This window comes from Nansenia antarctica (genome assembly GCF_963989245.1).
Source record: "Nansenia antarctica genome assembly, chromosome: 11".
NCBI lineage: Eukaryota > Metazoa > Chordata > Actinopteri > Argentiniformes > Microstomatidae > Nansenia > Nansenia antarctica.
Genome location: NC_137681.1, coordinates 26,282,912 through 26,301,774, shown reverse-complemented (window position 1 = coordinate 26,301,774; position 18,863 = coordinate 26,282,912). Strand labels below are relative to the sequence as shown.

At 45.3% G+C, this 18,863-nt stretch overlaps 1 protein-coding gene across 1 annotated transcript in view; it reads right to left on the bottom strand.

Moving 5' to 3' along the window:
• ttll6 (tubulin tyrosine ligase-like family, member 6) overlaps nucleotides 1-14,025 on the bottom strand; it is a gene marked incomplete at both ends in the record, with an annotated part of 22,656 nt that extends 8,631 nt beyond the window's left edge. Inside the window, 8 exons of the mRNA XM_080542527.1 lie at nucleotides 6,063-6,288; nucleotides 7,967-8,052; nucleotides 9,940-10,083; nucleotides 11,247-11,403; nucleotides 11,714-11,844; nucleotides 13,072-13,190; nucleotides 13,388-13,428; nucleotides 13,820-14,025. Coding sequence (XP_080398653.1) covers nucleotides 6,063-6,288; nucleotides 7,967-8,052; nucleotides 9,940-10,083; nucleotides 11,247-11,403; nucleotides 11,714-11,844; nucleotides 13,072-13,190; nucleotides 13,388-13,428; nucleotides 13,820-14,025 — 1,110 coding nt within the window. The remainder of the gene's footprint in view (nucleotides 1-6,062; nucleotides 6,289-7,966; nucleotides 8,053-9,939; nucleotides 10,084-11,246; nucleotides 11,404-11,713; nucleotides 11,845-13,071; nucleotides 13,191-13,387; nucleotides 13,429-13,819) is intronic.
• Between the last annotated feature and the right edge of the window lie 4,838 nt (nucleotides 14,026-18,863).

Genomic DNA, 18,863 nt, shown 5'->3' with positions numbered 1-18,863 from the left:
TGGGGGCCCACCCGCACCCTCTGGGGGCGGTCGGTCAGGAAGTCCTTGATCCACGCACATATAGAGTGTGATAGACCCAGGTCTAGTAGTTTGGTCACTAGCCTGTCTGGAAGGATGGTGTTGAAGGCGGAGCTGAAGTCCACGAAGAGCAGTCTCGCGTATAGCCTACATCATGTATGCAATGTTACACATAGTTGATTAAGTTAATTTATGGTATGGTATGCTTTGGCTGTATTCCTGAAGGAGCTATGTTGACATTTCTGAGTGGGCCCCCACCCCCAGCTGATGTGACAACCCAGCCACCTCCCCAAGTACTGAGAATTGAAGAAATATAGTAGGCTTCTGTGAGTTATGCTAAGAATTGAAGAAATATAGTCTTCTGTGAGTTATGCTAAGAATTGAAGAAATATAGGCTTCTGTGAGTTATGCTAAGAATTGAAGAAATATAGGCTACTGTGATTTATATTGAGAAATATACCGTGAGCTATACTGAGAAATATACTGGGAACTACTGTGGGCTATACTGCCAAATATACGTTATAGCACTATAAATACATATTTTAAGTCATATCATTGTTGCCTGTCCGATTTTATTTGTGTTATTATTTGTTAGTCTGGTGGGGGGATTCAAGATTTTTTTTTCTCACAAATAATAATTGCCACGTTGATGATTGAATGATATCTGGTGAATCAATTTCACCAGTCACAGTGTTTCTCTCGGATGTTGAGCAACGTGGTGATTATTATTTGTAAAAACATAAATAGAATTCAAGATCTCGTCTAGGCCTAGGGCCCAACAGACCCACGTAGCATGTAGTACATATACACAGAGTGGTTCACCTGCAGCACACACACATATGTAGCACATATACACACACATATACAGACGCGTATGTAGCACATACTGTATAAACACACATGTAGTACATATACACACACTGTTATTGGTTAAGAATTGTTATTGGTAGTGATAGTGTTAGTATATGTTAGAGTTCATTTTCTTGAGAATTGTAGTAATCTAAAACATTTTTTGTATTTTCTCAATTTGTAAAAAAGAAAAAAAGAAAAAGTACAGAAGAGATATATAATGACAAATGTCAGACAAAAGTTGTTTATTTTTTCACAATGCTTGCTTTTATGTTTTTTATTTCAATAAATGTAAACCTGCCCCATGTTGTGACAGTTTTGTTGGGGTGAGGGGGGCTCACACATGTTTGTTCCTCCCAAGGGGGGCTTGACAAAAACAGTTTGAGAACCACTGGGTTAAGTTAAGATATGTATATTGCACCGGAGTTTTTACAGGGCAAGACAAACCTGATGATGTCATAATGACACCTAAACTGATTTCTGCACAAGACATTGTGATGCAGTAATGCACTAGAGCTACTTATGTCAAGGTTCCGTGACAGATAGGCCACTTTCACACAGGCTCCAGATGAGTCCACCTGCTTATACTCCCCATAAGACATTGTGGTCAGATGTATTATTTATTTATTGTTTTATCAGTATTTGATTAACTGCTACCAATCATGGGTCAATCGCAGTGACCCGAGGGTCTCTAAGGAGAAACTCAAGAAAAACAAGGAGACCAGCAAAACGAGGGAACAGAAGGGCACCAGAGAGTCTAACTCCAGAGAGTCTGCCTCCAGAGAGTCTGCCCACTCCAAGGATGGCAGCAGGAAATATCATGTCGATAACGAGTCTCCCAACTGTGACAACGGTAAGAGCTTTGACAGATCTTTTGGCTTTTAATAACACACAGAAATCAAAAGCTTCACGAAAGAGCTTCTTTTTTGGAATAACTTTCGCAGGTACTGACCCAAGGCGAGAGTCCAGAGCCAATGGTAAGAGGAGAGGTAAGAACAAAGGCAAAACAACCGGTGACACTGCAAGGAGTAAGGACAACAGGAAAAAGAAAGTGAGGAAGCGCAAAGACCAAACCGAAAAAAAACAAACTGAACCCTGTACACCGCCACCACAGAAAGACCTGGATGAAGACGTTGAACACTCTGTAAGACAATCAAATCTCTTCTACAACTTCATGTCAAACAATATAATAATAATAATAATACATTTTATTTGTAATGCACTTTACATAAGGGAATCTCAAAGTGCTACAGATTAAAAACAAGAAGAAAAAAATAAATAATGAAATAATAGACATTTCTATAAAAAAGGCTCTATTAAAAAGGTGGGTTTTAAGGCCTTGTGAGGAGGGAGACCTTGAACTCAATTCTGAGTGAGACGGGGAGCCAGTGAAGTGATTTGAGGATGGGGGTGATGTGATCATATTTGCGCGCCCTCATCAGGATCCTAGCAGCGCTGCTCTGTATGTTCAACTCTCCTACTGTACTGTAACGCTACAAGATCTCATTCCACTGCTATGCGGACGACACCCAGCTCTACCTGTCAATCAACACTGACGACCCCGCCGATCTGAAGCGCCTGATGGACTGCCTCCGCGATGTGAAGGAGTGGATGGCCCAGAACTTCCTACAGCTGAATGAGAGCAAGGGGGAAATCCTCCTCATCGGCAACACCACCGCCATCACTCAGCTCAGCACCAACATGGGAAGCCTGTCCACCCTTGTCAGACCACAGGTCAAGAACCTCGGTGTCATCTTTGACTCCGAGCTTAACCTTGACCGACAAGTGAGCTCCGTCGTGAAGGCATGTTTCTACCAACTACGCATCATAGCCAAGATCAAGTCCTTCCTCACCCCCAGCGACCTGAGGAGGGTCGTCCTCGTGCTAATCTCATCTAGGCTTGACTACTGCAACTCACTCTATGCTGGACTTCCTGATAAGACCATCTACCGCCTGCAGCTAGTCCAAAATGCCGCTGCCAGGCTGGTGTCAGGCACCAAAATGAGGGACCACATCTCCCCTGTCCTCATCTCCCTTCACTGGCTCCCAGTGAAGAAGAGAGTGAAGTTCAAAATCTGCACCTTTGTTTTTAAAGCTCTCAACAGTCTCGCCCCACCCTACATCAAGGACCTCCTGGACCTGTCTTCCACCTCAAGGCCCAGGCTCAGATCCGACGCCCAACTCAGCCTGAGGGTCCCACGTACCAACCTCAAGAGGATGGGTGACCGTGCCTTTGCGGTGATAGCACCGACCCTGTGGAACGCGCTCCCTTCTGCCATCAAGTTTGCCCCCACTCTGGACTCCTTTAGAGCCAAGTTAAAAACCCACCTCTTCCTAAATGATATTCCCTAAGTCTACTCCCTATTTGTTGTGAATTGTATGCCTGAGATTTACGTTTAAGTCGTCTGTGTCTGATTGCTTTCTGTGTTTCTTGTCTTTGTCTTTATCTGTTCCTTTACCCGGGCTGCGCCCCGGGCCGATGTAAAAGTTGGATGGGGGGGCGCATTATAAATAAAATTAACATTAACATTAACATTAACATTACTGTATATGACTGTGTTCTCATGGACATCGTTACTATCTCTGACAGTCACAACCTGAACCTGAACCTGAACCCAGACCGTAAGCCCTGACCCAGAACCCTGAACCCTGCCCCTCTGACCTCAACCTTACTCTCCTTCTCTCTCTCCTGACAGGCCTCCCTCTGCCAGACCTCCCTGGTGCGGAGTGTGGGTGAGCTCCAGGTTGACTGGCAGTTTCCTGGAGTCCCCGATCACTCCACCTCTTACGACGACCACGCTCCCTCCAACAAACACAAACAGACCAAGACCAAGACTGCCGACAGACACACAGTGGCCACGCCTTTCGATTGGGAAAGCCTAGAGAACGAGATCGTCGCCATGAGCGACGCCATTGACGCTATCTCCAACGAAGACAAACAGACCAAGACCAAGACTGCCGACAGACACACAGTGGCCACGCCTTTCGATTGGGAAAGCCTAGAGAACGAGATCGTCGCCACGAGCGACGCCATTGACGCTATCTCCAACGAAAACAAACAGACCAAGACCAAGACTGCCGACAGACACACACTGGCCACCCCTTTCGATTGGGAAAGCCTAGAGAACGAGATCGTCGCCATGAGCGACGCCATTGACGACCACGCTGTCGCCAACGAAGACAAACAGGCCTCCGAGACCGAGACTGACGACTGGCTCAGCGCTTTAGACTGGGAAAGCCTAGAGAACGAGCCCATCGCCATGAGGGACACCATTGACCACGCACGGAGAAAGGTGACGAAGGACCGGCGGACACAGGTGTTGGAAATCGATGACAAACTGTGTTTGAAGTTTTATGAATATGAAATCATTCACGAATAAAAACAATATGCAAGAAACTAAGTGTCAGGATAGGGTCTAATCTTTCAATAATGGTCCAAGTCACTGGACTTCTTTAAGATAAAACTTAATGAGTACAGAATTCAAGAAACTCATATGACAAAAGCGGTATCCGTAAAGAGCAAAGCGCAAATGGCATCATTCAAGGTCACATACAGAATTGCTAAGTGCAAGAAACCACACACGATAGAAACCACACACTATAGAAACCACACACGATAGAAATCACACACGATAGAAACCACACACGATAGAAACCACACACGATAGAAACCACACACGATAGCTGAGGAGCTCATACTGCCAGCAGCACTTGATGTGGTGTCAACTATGATGGAGGAGACAACCGCTGCAACATTAAAGACTGTCCCCCTGTCCAACGACAATATTGCTAGACGTATAGGTGAGATGTCAGAGGACATTGAAGAACAACTCACAGAGAAACTTAAAGACAAACGTTTTGCATTAGTGGATGAGGCTAATGACAGTAACAGCTTGATTATTTCCTATGTTCGCTATGTCAATTCCGAGTCACTGAATGAAGACGTGCTATTTTGCAAGTATGTGAAAACGAGAGCGACAGCTGATGAGCTCTTTGGGATTCTTGACAGTTACCTGACAGAATACGGACTGAAATGGGAGAACTGTGTGGGGTTTTTCTTAGATGGTGCGCAGACAATGTCAGGGAAAAGGAGGGGACTGCAGGCACTAATAAAGCGCGTCGCACCAAACGCGCAATGGACACACTGTCCATTCTTTGCTGGTGTGAAAGCCCTAAGAGAGGCGCAATCAGCCAGGCAGCTTAGCCCTGAGCTAAACAAGGTTTTAACCGAAGTTGTCAGTTTGGTCAATTTCATCAAACCCGCCCTCTGAAAGCACGTCTGTTCTCCCCACTCTGTGAGGAGATGGGAGCTGAACACTCTTTCATCTCTCCCGAGGGAAAGTGTTGTCGCGTCTTTGAGCTCAGAGAGGAGATTCAGGTTTTTTGGGTGGAGGAGGGAATGCATGAATCTGCATGCTTCAGTGATGAAGAATTTCTGATGAAACTGTCCTATCTCAGTGATTTATTTGGAAAGCTCAATGAGCTGAATCTTCAGCTTCAAGGCAAAGGCAAAAACACCTTCCCCACCTGGCAGATAAGGTCACGTAGTACATATACACACACATTTATGTAGTACATAGACACATGGATGTAGTACATATACTGTACACACATGCATGTAGGACATATACACACAAGCATGTAGTACATATGAGGAGTGTGTGTGTGCGTGCGTGCATGCATGCATGCATGTCTGTCTGTCTGTCTGTCTGTCTGTCTGTCTGTCTGTCTGTCTGTCTGTCTGTCTGTCTGTCTGTCTGTCTGTCTGTCTGTCTGTCTGTCTGTCTGTCTGTCTGTGTGTGTGTGTGTGTGTGTGTGTATGTGTGTGTGCGTGTGTGTGCGGGTGCATGTGTGTGTGTGTTTCTCTGTGTGTGTGCGTGCGTGCGTGTGTGTGTGTGTGTGTGTGTACCTCCAGCAGCCAGGGTTTGTGTGTGTGTGTGTGTGTGTGTGTACCTCCAGCAGCCAGGGTGTGTGTGTGTGTGTGTGTGTGTGTGTGTGTGTGTGTGTACCTCCAGCAGCCAGGGTGTGTATGTGTGTGTGTACCTCCAGCAGCCAGGGTGTGTGTGTGTGTGTGTGTGTGTGTGTGTGTGTGTGTGTACCTCCAGCAGCCAGGGTGTGTGTGTGTGTGTGTGTGTGTGTGTACCTCCAGCAACCAGGGTGTGTGTGTGTGTGTGTGTGTGTGTGTGTGTGTGTACCTCCAGCAGCCAGGGTCTGAGGCGGTGGTCCAGCAGCACGTCGAAGCCCAGCACCTCGAAGCAGGCGCTGCCGGAGGCGTGGTTGGGGAAGCAGCTGTGGTAGTTGTGCTGCAGCACGGGGTGGGCGGAGATCAGCGTCTTGATGACCACGTCCTCGATGTCCGCCCACATCTTCTCTGTGTCGTAGCACAGGGCCTCCAGGTGCTTGTTCAGCGTGGACAGCTTCCTGCGGAGGAGGAGGAAGGAGGGGGCGGGAAACACTGTGCTGTCAAACACCCACGTCATCAAAATCTATGATGTCTTGAGACCATACTAACGGTGGATTCTTTTTTTTATACACTACCGTTCAAAAGTTCGGGGTCACTTAGAAATTTCCTTATTTTTGAAAGAAAAGCACAGTTTTCTTCAATGAAGATAACATTAAATTAATCAGAAATACACTCTATACATTGTTAATGTGGAAAATGACTATTCTAGCTGCAAACATCTGGTTTTTAATGGAATATCTACATAGGTGTGTAGAGGCCCATTTCCAGCAACCGCCACTCCAGTGTTCTAATGGTACATTGTGTTTGCTAATCGCGTTAAAAAGCTAATGGATGATTAGAAAAACCTTGAAAACCCTTGTGCAATTACGTTAGCACAGCTGAAAACGGTTTTGCTGGTTAGAGAAGCTATACAAATGGCCTTCCTTTGAGCTAGTTGAGTATCTGGAGCATCACATTTGTGGGTTCGATTATACTCTCAAAATGGCCAGAAAAAGAGAACTTTCATATGAAACTCGACAGTCTATTCTTGTTCTTAGAAATGAAGGCTATTCCATGTGAGAAATTGCCAAGAAACTGAACATTTCCTACAACGGTGTGTACAACTCCCTTCAGAGAACAGCACAAACAGGCTCTAACCAGAGTAGAAAGAGAAGTGGGAGGCCCCGGTGCACAACTGAGCAAGAAGACAAGTACATTAGAGTCTCTAGTTTGAGAAATAGACGCCTCACAGGTCCTGAACTGGCAGCTTCATTAAATGGTACCCGCAAAACGCCAGTGTCAACGTCTACAGTGAAGAGGCGACTCCGGGATGCTGGCCTTCTAGGCAGAGTGGCAAAGAAAAATCCATATCTGAGACTGGTCAATAAAAGGAAAAGCAAGAACGCAGAAAAAACGCAGAACAAGTGAAAAGATGCTGGAAGAGTGCCTGACGCCATCTGTCAAGCATGGTGGAGGTAACGTGATGGTCTGGGGCTGCTTTGGTGCTGGTAATGTGGGAGATTTGTACATGGTAAAAGGGATTTTGAATTAGGAAGGCTATCACTAAATTTTGCAACACCATGCCATACCCTGTGGACAGCGCTTGATTGGAGCCAATTTCCTCCTCCAACAGGACAATGACCCAAAGCACACCTCCAAATTATGCAAGAACTATTTAGGGAAGAAGCAGGCAGCTAGTATTCTGTCTGTAATGGAGTGGCCAGCGGAGTCACCAGATCTCAACCCCATTGAGCTGTTGTGGGAGCAGCTTGACCGTATGGTACGCAAGAAGTGCCCATCAAGCTAATCCAACTTGTGGGAGGTGCTTCAAGAAGCATGGGGTGAAATTTCTTCAGATTACCTCAACAAATTAACCGCTAGAATGCCAAAGGTCTGCAATGCTGTAATTGCTGCAAAGGGAGCATTCTTTGACGAAAGCAAAGTTTGAAGGACAAAATGATTATTTCAAATAAAAATCATTATTTCTATCCATGTTAATGTCTAGACTATATGTTCTATTCATTTTGCAACTCATTTGATAAATAAAAGTGTGAGTTTTCATGGAAAACACAAAATTGTCTGGGTGACCCCAAACTTTTGAACGGTAGTGTATATATATGTCAAATTTAACACAAACAAATGGAAAAGTCTGCTTACCGCTTGCTGCCAGTGTCGTCGTCACGAACAAAGTTGTCACTGTGCTTGTTGATGGCGTAGTTGGTCAGGTGCATGCACACATCATCCTTATATGGCATGGGGGGGAGGAAGAGGACAGGAGTCAGAATCAGGTGAGGTAATACACAGTAGACATTACATTTACATTTTTGCCATTTAGCAGACGCCTTATTCCAAAGCGACTTACAAACAATACATTTGACTAAGTAAGTGAATCATCAATCAACCGTAGCAGGAAAAGTAAGTAAGTAAGTCTTTTTTTTGTTGTAACAAACAAAGCTACGTAGATAGGACATACAAGATAGGACATCTGACATCTCTGGGTTTTGACGGTTTCTTGACTTTTTATATGTTTTTAGAGCATTTCTTCTTTCATTAGGGTACAGTCAGTAGAGATTGACAGGAAGGAGGACATGCAGGATATGTCGATGGCCGGAATCGAACCAGGGACCCTGCAATTATGTGCAGTGTTAACTCTATATGCATTTATTGGTGGCGGGCCGCCACGAATGAATTTCCTCCGCCACTAATTGATTCAGTCCACTAAAGAAAAAAAAAACGTTTTTTTTCCCCACCTCTGAACATTTTAGCTGATTAAAATATATCTGATCCTAGATCAGGGCTATAATGGATGTTGACTAAAAGTGCACCTAAATCCACGCCCATCTCTCTCTAACCGCTGATCCAAAATCAGATTAATTACATTAAACATTCAGTTGACAACGTGACACAAGGGCTACTCCTGATTGGTCTAAATGTGAACCGGCATGAGAACCGTGCAGACTCAACCATCCCTGCTCAGCAGTCTTACCTGCCGAAATGCTCGGGCGCCTGTGTTTTCTCCTCGCAAATAACGGGCTAAAAGTCACCGGTAGTACCATCTAAAAGATACAAAAAGCTGATCTAGCTAGCTAGGTGCACAAATAAGATATCACGTTAAATAACTTCGAAAAATTAAACGAAAACAGCGACAGATGGATGGATTTTTCAAGAAAAAAGATGTCCCAGACACTTCAAACATTGCTGAAGCTAGCAGTGGCTATGAGCGATCCGAAACGGCATGGCTGGCAGGATCAGCTAACAACGTTTATGGCGGGGTACCACCACCACCAGCAGCTACAACTACAGCGGGAGAACAAGCAGCAGCTACTGTGCGCTGTGGTATGTACACCAACATATATTACTTTCGTTTGTTACTTATATTTGGACTTTGGATTTTAAGACCACTTTAATTCATGAAAAGGTCCAGAGTTTCTTGTTGCAAACGGAGGAAGGACAAACAACAGGTGCGTTGAAACCAACACCCAATCATGCCAGGACGATGGCTAATTTGATAATTTTGATAGACATGATAGCCATCACATCTAGTTGAAAAACTGTCGCAAGTTGAAGAACTCGCGCAAGTTGGAAATACAATACTCTGAAACTTTCGCCAAGTTGGACATACTTTTCCTGTTGTGTTTGAGACGGAGCCAAGACTGCTCGTTTGGAAGGACATTGGATCCGTGAGTAATGTAAACCTTCAGAGCTGATGGATGGAAACCGGTATCACAAGTTTATATTCTGTATATATTTTTTATTTTTTTGCCATCCTCCCTCTAGTTTTGGTTGAAATTAGGTCGTTGTTTTGAGCGCGCGTGCGCGTTTCATGCGCGTGCACGCGAAAAACAATCGCCACTAATGTAAAAATTCCTGGAGGAAACACTGATGTGGTATGCGACTAGTGCCCTGTTTTGACTGTTCTATAACAGCTGGTAGGCATTGAAAGTTGTTATATACATATATACATATGCCATTTAGCTGACGCTTTTATCCAAAGCGACTTACATTGCAGTGAGTGCAGTGTATACATGTTTCAGTATATATGGTCCCAGAGGGAACTGAACCCACAACCTAAGCATTGTTAGCGCCGTGCCTCTACCAGCCGATCCCCAGAGAGGAGCACCAGGTCTCACCACGTTGCCGCTGGTGGGCTCGCTGTACTGGGTGGTGCAGAAGCGGGCCAGCCCCTCGTTGTAGATGAAGATGTGGAAAGGGTCGCAGGAGGTCACCAGGACATAAATACGCAGGTCAAACTTGAAGCCGTCGATAATGAAGGGCTGTGTGGGGGGCACAGTTAGCAGTTATAATGAAGGGCTGGGGGGGGGCACAGTTAGCAGTTATAATGAAGGGCTGGGGGGGGGCACAGTTAGCAGTTATAATGAAGGGCTGGGGGGGGGCACAGTTAGCAGTTATAATGAAGGGCTGGGGGGGGCACAGTTAGCAGTTATAATGAAGGGCTGGGGGGGGGCACAGTTAGCAGTTATAATGAAGGGCTGGGGGGGGGCACAGTTAGCAGTTATAATGAAGGGCTGGGGGGGGGGCACAGTTAGCAGTTATAATGAAGGGCTGGGGGGGCACAGTTAGCAGTTATAATGAAGGGCTGGGGGGGCACAGTTAGCAGTTATAATGAAGGGCTGGGGGGGGGGCACAGTTAGCAGTTATAATGAAGGGCTGGGGGGGGGGCACAGTTAGCAGTTATAATGAAGGGCTGGGGGGGGCACAGTTAGCAGTTATAATGAAGGGCTGGGGGGGGGGCACAGTTAGCAGTTATAATGAAGGGCTGGGGGGGGGCACAGTCAGCAGTTATAATGAAGGGCTGGGGGGGCACAGTTAGCAGTTATAATGAAGGGCTGGGGGGGGCACAGTTAGCAGTTATAATGAAGGGCTGGGGGGGGGCACAGTCAGCAGTTATAATGAAGGGCTGGGGGGGCACAGTTAGCAGTTATAATGAAGGGCTGGGGGGGGCACAGTTAGCAGTTATAATGAAGGGCTGGGGGGGGGCACAGTCAGCAGTTATAATGAAGGGCTGGGGGGGCACAGTTAGCAGTTATAATGAAGGGCTGGGGGGGGCACAGTTAGCAGTTATAATGAAGGGCTGGGGGGGGGGCACAGTTAGTAGTTATAATGAAGGGCTGGGGGGGGGGCACAGTTAGCAGTTATAATGAAGGGCTGGGGGGGGGCACAGTTAGCAGTTATAATGAAGGGCTGGGGGGGGGCACAGTTAGCAGTTATAATGAAGGGCTGGGGGGGGGCACAGTTAGCAGTTATAATGAAGGGCTGGGGGGGGGGGGGCACAGTTAGCAGTTATAATGAAGGGCTGGGGGGGGAGTTAGCAGTTATATGCTTATATTCAGAGGAGCACATAAAGATGATATTACATTGTAATGTACATACATGTATGTATGTGTGTGTGTGTGTGTGTGTGTGTCTCTAGTCTCACCCGGGAGACATACACTTGGCAGATCATGTGTTCCCCAGGCCGGATGTCTTTGCTGGACTTGGTGACGAGGATGCCTCTCCCTTGGCAGCCTGAGTCTGGCTTGCAGATGTACGTCTTGTATTTTTTGGCCCTGGTGTACGCTTGGAAGTCACTATAACTGAAATAGTGAAAAAACAAACATTTAGATTCAGACTTGATCTACAATAATATTATTCGACAGCTTCCAGTGGCTTACTTCAAGTTATATATATATCGATGTAACAATGGACAGGGACAAAGCTAAGAAAGGAGGTTATGGATTACAAAAGATAATACTGAGAAACGAGAAACCGAGAAAGAAAACACAGCTAGCGAACTCCCAACATATTATACTACAAAAATATTAGGGCTGAGTTGATTCCATTGCTGGTATGTATTGTATTGTATTGAAAGACAAGACAACAGGCAGGTTGATCAGTGTAACTCACTCTGCAGGCAGGCACCACGTCCGGGGGAAGATGTTGTAGTCTTTGGGGAAGAGTTTGAGCATCCGGTTCATGTTCCTGGCCAGGAGATCCTTCCTGCAGATCTCACTCATGCCAGGGAAGTGGTTGATCTTCTGTGAGGGGCACAGCAAACACACACACAGCAAACACACACACACACAGCAAACACACACACAGCAAACACACACACAGCAAACACACACACAGCAAACACACACACACACAGCAAACACACACACACACACACAGCAAACACACACATAGCAAACACACACAGCAAACACACACACAGCAAACACACACACACAGCAAACACACACACAGCAAACACACACATAGCAAACACACACACAGCAAACATACACACAGCAAACACACACACAGCAAACACACACAGCAAACACACACACAGCAAACACACACACAGCAAACACACACACAGCAAACACACATACAGCAAACACACGCATACAGCAAACACACACACAGCAAACACACACATACAGCAAACACACACACACAGCAAACACACACACAGCAAACACACACATACAGCAAACACACACACAGCAAACACACACACAGCAAACACACACACACAGCAAACACACACAAGGGTTGGCAAATAGTATAAAAGGAGATACTCTGATCTGAATCATACATCTATGTGACACGTTCTAGTGTTTTGGTCCGCATGTCGGCATCCAATTTAATGTTCAGACTTTTCTTTCGAAAAAACATTTCCGCGTTGTTGAAAATCAATGACCTGGTGCCGGTTGCATAAAGATAGATTAAGACTGGTCTAAGCCTTAGACTAGTCTTATAGGGTAGACCAGTCTAATTAAGACTGCCTGTTGCATAAAAATTAAGACTGACTTATTTTGAGGTTAGAAAGTTAGCCGCCTTCCCCCCTGGCTAAGTTTGACTTAAGAGCTGTGTTGCTATGGGAACGAGTCAGGGCTAGTAGCTAGCTAACACTGTAACTCCAGCGCGGTAAACTACTTCACCCAATCCGTTGCGTTGCAGTGTTTTGGCTTGACTAGCGAGTTTGCAAATGAGAATTGGTTTTCAATTCAATTCAATAAAAAAAAAATTGTAAAAAAAAAATGGTGATCTTCAACAACATTGAAATGTATTTCCGTGTTTCAAAATAAAAGTCTGAACATTTTGATTGGTTGCCGACGTGCGGACCAAAACACTAGAACATGTCACAAACGCACTTTAGTCTAGAATTAGTAGTCTGTTCAGGAAACCAGTAAACAGAGGAGGAGGAGGAGGAGGAGGAGGAGGAGGAAGAGGATGAGGAGGACGAGAAGGAGGAAGAGGAGGAGGTGATGTACCTGATAGCGCTTCATGTCCATAACTCTGTCCAGCGACACAGAGCAGTCTGTCCAGAAGAGAGTCCAGTCCTCCCCCTCCCCCGCTTCCCTCAGGCCGTACCTACGAGCCGCGCGTCGCACTGACCAATGAGAGAGAAGAAGACCTCATCAGATCACTGACAGAACCAATGAGAGAGAAGGAGACCTCATCAGAGCACTGACAGAACCAATGAGAGAGAAGGAGACCTCATCAGAGCACTGAGCATGTGTCCTTAACTGTACAGCAGACTAATGAATTGTATGATATATCATGACGAGTAATCTAGACAGCTCTCACCACTCTCATATTTGCAGTTGGTGATGTTGATCCACAGCCATCTGGAAGAGAAGAGGCAGAGAGAGGGACAGACATGTGCCTTGCAGCGAGCTCCACCTTACGGGTCCTGTCTCACTCGTACTAGTCTCTCCCAGTGCGCGGGGGGGGGGGGGGGGGGGGCAGACAGACAGCAGGAAGGGACAGACAGCAGGAAGGGAACAGAGAACTAGCACAACAACAACAACAACAACAACAACAACAATCGCACCCTTAGCTAACTATCACAAAATACAAAATAGGCTACTATAGTAGCCACAAAGTTGTACTGACTATAGTCCCAAAGTTGAATATTATTTAGGGTTTATTCTCAACCTTTTACATAAGTTGTAACCTTTACATTGATCATGTGGCTGAGAGGGAACAGTGGACAAAATCCTGTTGAAAAAGAAGCACCTGTTTTTCCTTTTCTTCCTCCTCTTGCCGGTGGATGGAGGGGTCGGGGTGGAGGGGTCAAGCTGGCTGTCGCTCCCCCAGCCCTCCCCCTCCCCCTCCCTCTCCCCCTCCCCCTCCCCCTCCCCCTCCCCCTCTCCCCCTTCCTGTTGGCACTTGAAGGCGTCGTCCTCAGACTCTCTGTCTGGGCTCTCTGCTGGCAGTCCCATGCCTGGAGACACACAAAGACACGACACATACAGGTAGAGGTCTTACACACAGTAGGTCAGACTCAGTAGCCTTGGTTTACTTTTAAGGGCTGCCTTTGTACGTTTACATGTGTGTGTGTGTGTGTGTGTGTGTTTTCATGGCACAAGGACCCCCAACCCCTGAAATCCAATCGAGCGTATCAGAGTACAGGTTGTAGTGCACACACTGGGACTCATGTTTCTGTTTCCATTTCTCTCCGCGGGTGAGTAGTCCGCCTGGCGACATTCCACCGCGAACAGAGAGGGTCACTCAGGAGTGATTGTGAAAGGACGCGGACGTGACACTTATGTACAACACGGTCGTTAATCAGTACGGCTTTATTGATAGTTAGTTAGCTCTCTCTTACCTGGGTGGTGACAGCAACTTTCTGTCTTTCAAAAGAAGAAAGAGAGAGAGAGAGATCAACAGCAATGGGTCTTTTGGAATAAGCCAAGGGCACTCCAATTTGATCTGATAATAGATATCATCACAAGATTACTCAATGCCGTAATTCAAGTCCCCTTGAAGTATCCGTTATGTGCTCTCTTGGATACTGTGGCGAGTCTGCTAACCATCCCTGACGGGTTATCTTCCCTATCTGATGTCTGGAGGAGGGTGAAGGTGAGGCTAGGCTAATTGCTGGTACTGGGTTATGGTGAAAATGCTGGTCAGGGGTAGTGGTGTGGGGTAAGGAGGGTGAGGCGAGGGTGAGGAGGGAGAGCAGGGACCCCCGTTAGTCTGTGGGAGGCTTGGGTGCTGGGTGACAGTATTCTGAGGCAGTGATCTGGATAATCCTGGCCCTGAACTCTTGGCTTTGAATGAGGCCGAGACGGCCCAGTGACCTTCAATGGAGTACTGTTACATTACAGAACTCCTCTCTCATAACACCCCTGTAAGCATATATGGATAATTAACAACGAGTTGCATAAATAGGCTAGCCTTTCTGAATTTTTGGGCAGAATTTGTACGATCTACGATTTGCCAAACATGTCAAATATGATATTGATACATTGGTTAACAATAATGACTCAAATATAAAACCATCTTCACTGACTATGACTTTATGACTTTCAATTCCTTCAATGTTTCTAAGTAAGAAAGTAAGATAAGGAATATGCAGGGAGATACAATACTAATTAGGCTACTTCTTTCATTCAGTGGATCTAAACGATGTTCAAAGAATCATTCTGATAATAACTGAATCAATCAATATGAATTCTGAAAATAGCCATACTCCTAGAATTCTATAGGAATACCAGTAAAAAACAGTAAAAAACAAAAAACAGTAAAAAAAAATTGAAAACACAATACTGAATTCATTCAAGTAACCCAAAAAAACCAAAAAGAATATACTGACCTGCACTGTGTACGTTAAGGGGGGTGGGGGGCAGAATTGCTGGAAGATGGCCCCTCACCCTACCAACTCCCACCCTGTCGTTGTTCCACTCCTCAGGGCCCTGGTGAGAGCCAGCCGTAGTCCCCGACAGAAGGCAGAGTGCTTAGCCACATATCCATGTCTGGTCCGGTCCGGTCCTAATCCTGAACAAAAAGGGGGACATTTGTACCATGAGCGCAGGGGGTGGCCCAACTTAAGATTGTCTTACATCCTCTAATAGCTTGATGGACGACAGTTGGATCAGGTGACCAATTAAGAGACACTGGGAAAGAAACACCTGATCTGACCTGACAAGCGGACAAATGGATGAGTGGGAGAATACAAGGTGTGTGTGTGAGCAGAGAGAGATAATCCCATTTAATGTTTGTTTCACGGTAATGGGAGAAGTGACTTTGGGCACCTTGTGCAGTTCAAATCTGTGCTTAAACCACAACCACAACAGTTCACATTATCCTGTAATGAGTTTAATGAGCATTGAGGAATGACTGGGGTCAACAGGACACCTTTGAAGGCTTTAACTAAGTACTTAAAGCAATGGTCTTAAATCGAGTCAATTTACAGTAACAAGTTGACGTTCAACTTTCCTACACCAACAATAAGCGTTATTGATAGATTACTACATGCCCCCCCCATCCAGAGAGAGAGAGAGAGAGAGAGAGAGAGAGAGAGACACCACAACCTTGTGTTTCCTTGTCACCATGGTAGCTGATTCTGTATTAATAAGCTCACCAACACACAGGTGAACACACAGGTAAACACAGTCACGGACTGACCGACTTCATGTAAACAAAACGGCAAGCTAGTATCAGCAGCTCCCAAAAACTCATCTCAAACTGGGGTCCCCTGAGAAAATCAAACTTCCCAAACCCTGATTTGATAGAAAAGACACAATCATTTGTATTTTGTATGAAGACAAACGTTGACTGTGTTTAGGTCTGTAGACTAACTGTATGCTGCAGTGTTTTGGTCTTCGTATGATTATGAATAGGTATATTATTATCTCCTTAAGTCATTATTATGTGTTGACATAATCACAGGAGTTAGGCTATGTAAATTTGAGGGTCTGTAGATCATAGTTGGTCTACTTAACCTTAACCCTCCCCGCTCCTTTTAGTTGTAGGGGGGTAGAAACTAGAAAGCTCCAAGACATTCGACTGATTCATTGATGACAGGCAGTAATATATTAGTTATTGTAGAAGTTAATGGGATGACAGGCAGTAATATTAGTTATTGTAGAAGTTAATGGGATGTCACTCACAGACACCAGACACACAGATCACGAAGTGATGGCCCGTAGTAACCGTTAATTAATGTAATTAATATTATAATTAATAAGCTCGGAAATCACATTTCGAATTGGAAAGCAGCCATAATATAAAGATCAGCATCCATTTGGGTAACTAACATAAACAGTCTCTGTTAAAAACTAATCAGGCTACACAACAAACACACATATCTATCTTTTTGGTCTTTGGGCAGAGAAAGCATGGCGATTGCCATGGTAACAGGACGCTGACAAGACAGATTGATCAGCCGCACCAACACCAACATCGAGGCAGGTATAATGTTTATAATCTTCTGCCCAGTTGAACATTTACTAGAATAAAGTATACCTTCATATTTACCTTACAGTCCCAAACATCAGCTGTGTCAAATGAAATGGGAAGCGCAACGTGTGTCAACGTTGTTTGAAAGCGTTTGGACGCGGTGCGGCTCAGAGCTCAAGATCCTCCTCTCGCAGCGTTCGTAAACTGTCTCTGAGAGCGCCGGCGCGCACACTGGGTTCGACGTCATACAGAGACCAAGTGATTTGATTGGACAAGAGGCGTCCCATGTGTGCTGATGAGATTTCCAGAGCAAGTTTACGAACGCAGCCAGGCTGTGTGAATAGTTATGCTCTGATTGGTTGTTGAATCTCAGAGCCACCTGCAAGCTCAGAGCTGTCAGGACACTTTGGAACATTTCTCTGCTACATTTTTGTTACATTTGTTACAGAACATTATAATATGTATATAATATTTTCTAATTAAATCTCGCACTGAATGTTGCTTTTTGTATTTTATACACAAAGGTTGTCAGTGACGTTTGTAGATATTTGGGGAAACAAATATCAACGAACTTAGTAGCCTGCAACTTAACTTTTACCATCAAAAGCACGCATTGGTCAATGTTTCTATTTAAAACAGCAATCATTTAAATGCAGTCTTAATTAATTACAATCTATTACGCTGCTTTGAATTCAGATGTTGGATAGGGTTTAGATGATGATGGGGGTAAATAGGGGATTAAGGATACGGATATTATAAGGATAAGGATATTAAGGTTAAGGATGGGACTACTCATTCCTCTCCTTTGCCAATGTCCCACAGCAGGTAGGTAGGCCTACAGCAGGTAGGTAGGCTTACCTCAGTCTGCTGACCAAGCCCTTGGCAGAATGGGAGAGGTGACTAGCAACAGTTACCATGAACATGGTTAAACACACAGACAACAACGTTGAGATAAGGATAGTTGGCAAAACTGTATTCAGATCGGTCTGTCTTTCTGATACATTGTGTAACTGATTACAGGCCTACTGTGTGCAGTATACATGTAATGCTATTACTATGAACTGTTGAAACATATCAAGTTTGTATAGGTGCTCTTTTGGCATTGAAACCTCTGTTCCACAAGTGTTCATGCCTCATTGACCACTTTACTACCAACTCTCACAGTGCATCTCAGGCTGTTTGTGGGTTGTTGATTCTTTTCCACTACAGAATCACCATGGATCCATATGGCATGTACAATAAAGATAGGGATATGGAAAGTGTGCAGTGTAAGGGGGGGCGGGGGGGTTGAAGTGGTGGTAGTGGTGGTGCTGGGGGGGGGTGGGGTTATGAGTTGAAGTGCTCAAGAAACTGCTTGCTGGTAATGCAGGGCCATCATCACAGACACAGCCATATAAATCACATTATCAGGAAACCAGTTAAGAGCAGGTACCTAATGCCTTTTAAACTGCCTTTCAAACTGAGGCGAGACAGAAAAAGATGATCTGAGAATGAAGCTACAGTTCTACAAGGGCCCTGAGCAGCAGCAGGCGATAATGACAGTTCAGCATGTAATCACTTTGAAATAATATTATTAGAGGTTATTCATGTTTCACATATTTTCTCGTGTTCAGCACAATCAGAAGAAATATCAACCGTGCAGGGGGACCAGACTGTCCGAGAGGAAGAGGTGGAGGTGCTGAAGAGGGAGAATGCAGGTAAAGCAGCTTAATCTGTACATGTACATAAGGAGAAGGGCAGCCCCGATCCTTTCATAGTGTTTCTGGATTGAGACAGGAAAGTAAGTAGGACATGGTATGTCAGCATGGCAGGAACCCAGCAGGACATGGGCCGGATTGGAACCCCTGCCAACATTGGCGTGTGCGCACTGTAGGTT